This window comes from Apis dorsata, unplaced genomic scaffold (genome assembly GCF_000469605.1).
Source record: "Apis dorsata unplaced genomic scaffold, Apis dorsata 1.3 scaffold_88, whole genome shotgun sequence".
Taxonomy (NCBI): Eukaryota; Metazoa; Arthropoda; class Insecta; order Hymenoptera; family Apidae; genus Apis; species Apis dorsata.
The window spans coordinates 1125239-1130930 of NW_006263386.1; the positions used below are offsets into that span (position 1 = coordinate 1125239).

At 32.4% G+C, this 5692-nt stretch overlaps 1 protein-coding gene across 4 annotated transcripts in view; it reads right to left on the reverse strand.

Moving 5' to 3' along the window:
- Positions 1-2384: 2384 nt before the first annotated feature.
- Positions 2385-5692, reverse strand: part of LOC102675637 (neuronal acetylcholine receptor subunit alpha-7-like) — a 265300-nt gene continuing 261992 nt past the window's right edge. For all 4 annotated transcript variants that reach the window (XM_006611465.2, XM_006611466.2, XM_031508539.1 and 1 more), the window contains one exon: positions 2385-3143. In XM_006611465.2, the coding sequence (XP_006611528.1) occupies positions 2976-3143 (168 nt within the window). In that variant the 3' untranslated portion in view covers positions 2385-2975. The remainder of the gene's footprint in view (positions 3144-5692) is intronic.

Sequence of the window (5692 nt, forward strand, 5' to 3'; positions counted from 1 at the left end):
AGCGAGAAATCGATCCGGCATCGAAGAACGAGGAGTAAAGCAGCGAGAATCGGACGAGCCATTCGAGGATCTTCGAGATTCGCATTCCTTTCGAAGGCGACTCGACTTAAAAAAGTAAATATACACTAAGAGCTTCGAGTTGCTTTCGAAAATCGTGTCGCGAGTCCCGTTGATCCGATCGTTGAAGAAGACGCCATTTTTATGTATACAAATATCGAGTTGATCGATCTTAGTCGAGTCGAGTTCAACCGGAAATTCAATTCGAGGATCTCGAGGATGCGGAAGTCTGCCTCCTTGGAACAGTTAGATCGAAAAAAGTTTCTTTTTCTTTTCTTTTTTTTTTTTCTTTTTCTTTTTTTTCTTTTCTGTGAACATATATATATATACGTATGTATGCTAGTCTCGTGTGTATCGTGTGTAGATTAGATTGTATGTGTGAGATAGAATCGTGAATGTATCCTACGTGTGGTGTAGATGTGAGAGAGAGTGTGTACCGTGTGTGCGCTTGTACAAGCGTTGTACAGAGGGACAATAACAAACGATTGTCCGCCGATAGAAGGGAAAGTAAAAATAAGAAGAGAGAAAAAAAAAAAAAATAAAAAAAAAAAAGAACGAAGAAAGATGTTGCGCCAAGTCAATCGTCATCATCGTCATTCCATACTTTTCGAGTCATCCATTACCCGCGTCGTCACTCTCTCCCTCTCTCTCTCTCTCTCTCACTTTCTCTCTGACTCACTTTCTTACTCTCTCTCTCTCTCTCTCTCTTTCTCTCTCTCCCTTTCTCTCTCTCTCTTTCTCTCCGCTTGCTTACGCCGGATTTCTCTTACGAGCTAACAAAGAACATTATTTTTTTTTTTTTTTTGTTTTCATTTGTTTATTACGCCGCGCTGTCGCACGCCATCTTAATAATCGTAGTATAAATCCCCCGTTTTATTTAAGTTGTCGTCGATTTACTTACTAGTGATACGGATAATAAAATTCACTGGCATTGTTTTGAAACATCTTGGCAGTTCATTGTGTGTAGTTTATTATTTTTTACTTATTATTCTCTTTATTATTTTATTTTATTTTATTTATTTATTTATTTTTTTTTTTGTTGCTTTTTCAGTTTTTCAGAATATTAACGTGTGCGCTTTGCTCTTAATCTGTGTGTTCTCTCTTTCGTCTGTTTCCTCCTTTCTCGCTCTCTCTCTCTCTCTCTCTTTTTTTCTATTCCCTTTTTATTCCTTTTTCCCCTCTCTTTATCTTTCCCTATTTTATAAGCACAATAAAAGGAGCAGTATGTACCCTTCTTCAGCTTCTCTCTTTTTCGTTTGTATATATATATATATATTTCTCTCTCTCTCTCTCTTTATCTATCTCTATCTCTCGTTTTTTTTTTCATGAGATTCTCTGACTGGCACGGTAGGTACCAAAATCAAAACGAAAAATCGTTTCGATGGTCGTACCCGTAAACTCGATTTATTCTTTAACAAATTCAAACGCTTCGACGGTCCTCGGTGCTCTATGTTCTGTCTCTTGCGTATGTATGCGTGTGTATGCGCGTGTTCGTGTGTATATATATATATATACATATATATATATACACGTGTTTTTTTTACACGTGTGTACGCAGATTTATTTGCATCCCGTGCAACGTTTATTGAAACGAATTTCGAAGACGAGATGATCCTTTGTTTTTTAGTTGTATTCTATTCTAGGGGGCAGTTTTCAACGAATAAAAAACGGTTTCAACACGTTAGTTTCAAGGGCGAGTATATTTGATTTGTAAAAATTTAATTTATTATAGTATATTGATTAAACGTAATCGTAATTTATATCTTATTCTTTTCGAAATATCAATTGTTATCTCGATAACAATTATAGATTTATATATAACGTTAAGAAGTGATGATTAAACTTGTTGGCATTTCATAAAGGAAAACAAGAATAAGGTAAAAATAGTGATGGATCGAATCCGAAATTTAACGATGGTTTTCTATTTTCTCTTTTCCTTTAAGAAATATATTTATTTTACCAAGAAGGTAAAATCTTAATCAATTTTGATATTTGGAATCTCCTTCTTCAAACATTTTCATTACGTCAATACCAATTAAAATCGCTATATAAATTGAATAAAAATAAATTCATATCATAAAATACCTTCTATTGAACAGAAGAGTTTCGAATTACAAAGAATTTCGACGTTTATTAGAACCTCGATATCGTCCTACGCTTAAAAATTACACGTACAACAAACATCGAATCAACTCGATAACAAATTCACAATAAAATCACAATAAAAGCTAGAAAATGAAATTTACATTCGCCAACAGACAGCTGGCTATCTTCGAGTGAAAAATCGCGTCAACCGAGAGAGAGAGGAATTCGATCCCCTTCCACCCCCTATCATCACAACGAATGCCAGGGATGCAGATACCTCGGCGTGGCCTGCATGCGTGTTCGTATATGCGTGTATGTATATGTGTATATGTGTCAGTGTTTCCTTTTAACGCGCCTGTTATGTAGGCGCATTTTCAACGTGTCTCGCTAAGGCGTCCTCTTCGAATGAACTACATGACGAGATATATACATATCTCTTATCTTTATGTATATTATTTATAATATATATATATATATATATATATGTATGTATAGTATGTATATCATAAAGAATACGAAGAGCCTAGTGTTCTCGCATCGTTTTCTTCCTATCACGGTGCGGATCACCCGAAACGAGGCGTAACACACGATCCTGAGGTTTGAGACACCCCGATCAGCTGCATGTCTAAGCGTAGGAGAGACATCCAGGTTATGAACGTTGCTCGAATTTCCCTAGCTTGGATCCATACGTGGTTACAGTCGTGGTAATCGTAATCGTCATCGTAATCGTCTCTGTCCTGTTCGCGTCCCTCGCCGTCCGCACCGATGCGCAACACACGATCCTCGTCGTCGACCACCGACTCGGTCAAGCCGGTTGTCTGAGCATATCTGAATCACGTGACGATGATGTGTGGCGCCGACAGTAGGACGGTGATGGTTGCGATGATGGTGAACAGAGTAAAAATGATTAGGCACATTCTGTCGATCACCATCGCCGCGAACTTCCAGTCGTTCGTCACCTTCGTGTTCAACTCCTCGCTTTTCAGCTGATCCGTGATTATCTGGAACAGGAGAGTACAATGTATGATTCACGATACACTCGTTTTCAGGGGCGAGTAAGGGGGATGGTTGGGGGATGGAGGGGGAGGATATCGTTTGTAAGGGTGTCGTGAAAATCGGCCACGATTTGGACGAGATTTATGGATTGTTGGAAGAATGGAAGAGGGAATTGGGAATTAATATTAATTTCCTTAAGTTTAATTCATTTTGTGATACGGTTTTATAATAATGGTAGATAGAAGTACTTTGGGTGATATGGTAAATAGAAATTTGTGTCAATTTTCTTAAATAATAATCAAAAGAAATAACATTTTAGGAATTAATACTTATATCTTAAAAGATTTATTATATTTTAAATAAATAGTTTTCATAGATATACTTGTCAGTTAAAAATTTTTAAATATTATTTCAAGAAAATTATTTCAGTAACAATTTACAATACTTTTTATTTAAGATATTTGTATTAATTCTTCTCAAAAAATTTTAGGAAATTAAAAGAATATTTTTTCAGATAAGTATATAAAAAGTTAATGAATGCATATAAATTGATAAACAAAAATTTGTATTTAATATTTCAAGGAACGAGCTTATAGCCTAATTATCAATGCATTAATCTCCAAAATATATCTTGCTTTTAAATATTGATGTATGATTGAAAATCCCACGTGTATGTATTTGAAATTATGTGGAGCATATTTGTTGCTGAATGCATTTATATAAAGTACCACGATGATATATAGGGAAAGTCCTAATTATGTCCTTTTAATAGAGTTTCTCTTCAAGTTTGATCGTGATTTCGTAACTCTCTCGCTGTTTTCACTTGGGACCAATTTATATACTCGATGTGTAAACACTCACATGTGAAACTCAAGATATTCATTAATTCGTGTAATAATTATTACCAAAATTAATCATGCCATTGGTTCAAGCACATAATTTATTATATTTAATGATTTTCTAATTCTTAGTATATACCAAGTTATATATCTTTTTACCAATATAATTATTATAGAAAAACTAATGAATTAAAATTGTAAATTATAAATTAATATACTTTATTTACAATAATTAAAAAAATATCACAGTTTATAAAATATATTTAAAAAAATACTAATCTCGTCTATTTATAATGTGCATTTATCTATAACTTATTTCCTAAAAATTGTATTAGTATTTATTTTATTAAAAATCATTTCAATTCTCTATAGCGCTATATTTATTTAATTTCATATAGATAAAAATTTATATAATATAAAGAATTCCAAGAAAATTATAAAGATATAGATATTAAGAATAAATTTCTATTCTACTTTCTTATTAACATATCCTATTTATTTCTATCATTTTCTTTGTGACCTTTTTGTTAGAAGAAATAGACTAATTCATATCTCTATAATCTTTCTAATTTTAATTAAAATTTGCCTAATGCTTAAAATATTCAAAAAAAAAAATATTAAATATTAATATTTTAATTAAAAGCTTCAACATTGAAATACTTGAATGTTTCCATCTTGAATATCCACTAACTATTAACAACGATCATTTTCCATTGAAATGCTATTTAATCGTTTTTAGACAGAAGAACCAAATGTACAACAGAATTCTCGAAACTTGTTGGAATATGACCATCCAATTGTCTACAATTGTCCCTATCATAGTGTCACCATCGAATAAGAAGTTTCCATCTAATGTTTTCATAATTACAAGCAACGATAGATCTTCCGTATGTTTGATTTTCTCGTGTAAGTTTGACTCGAGAAATGGACTGGCTTTAATAATCCTGCACAAACATTGGTACAAGAGAGAAATGGTTTCATGTACGTCGACATACCACGATATACGTGCTATTATGATACACACATAATACTTACAAGAAAGTTTCCGCACTTACAAGTAAATTAAAACGAGTGTACACTTGGTAATTAGCTGGAGACCGTGTATATTTCGCAAGAACTCGCTAATTGTCATCCTCGTTATTATTAAATGGACGACACTTCTTTCTATTGAAAATAAAGCAACGACTCAAGTCTGTAAACGTTCAAGTGTTTAAGAGCGCGTACGCTTCCTTATGAAAGAGGAGAACGAATTAGTAGCCTAACGAGTTCCTAATTCCTTTTAAAGTTCACTGTACTATGCTGTGCTAGTTTCTAAACGTGAATAAAGTGCAACTTGAATAAAAATTTGTATATTCGTTAAAAATTCTAAATAATCTTGAGGTAAAAATAAAAAGTAGAGAATTTTAGTGTTGAAAAGATTAAGTCACTTGAAATGAAATAGAGATTAAGAAAATACATTTCCTACTGTTCTTTTTAATTTACCCTTAAACGTATAATGATCATAAATATAACACTTTTATACATTAATATTGCTCATCAATTCTCATGTACATCATTTATCAATCAAATAATCTTAATATCTTTTTCAATCTCCATACGTTAAAAAATAATAATATTAATAAAAAAAAAGAGTAACGTAAACCCATAGTACTTCTACCTGACACAAAGAGAAATAGATATTCTATCTTTTTGAAAAAAAAAAAAAAAAAAAAAAA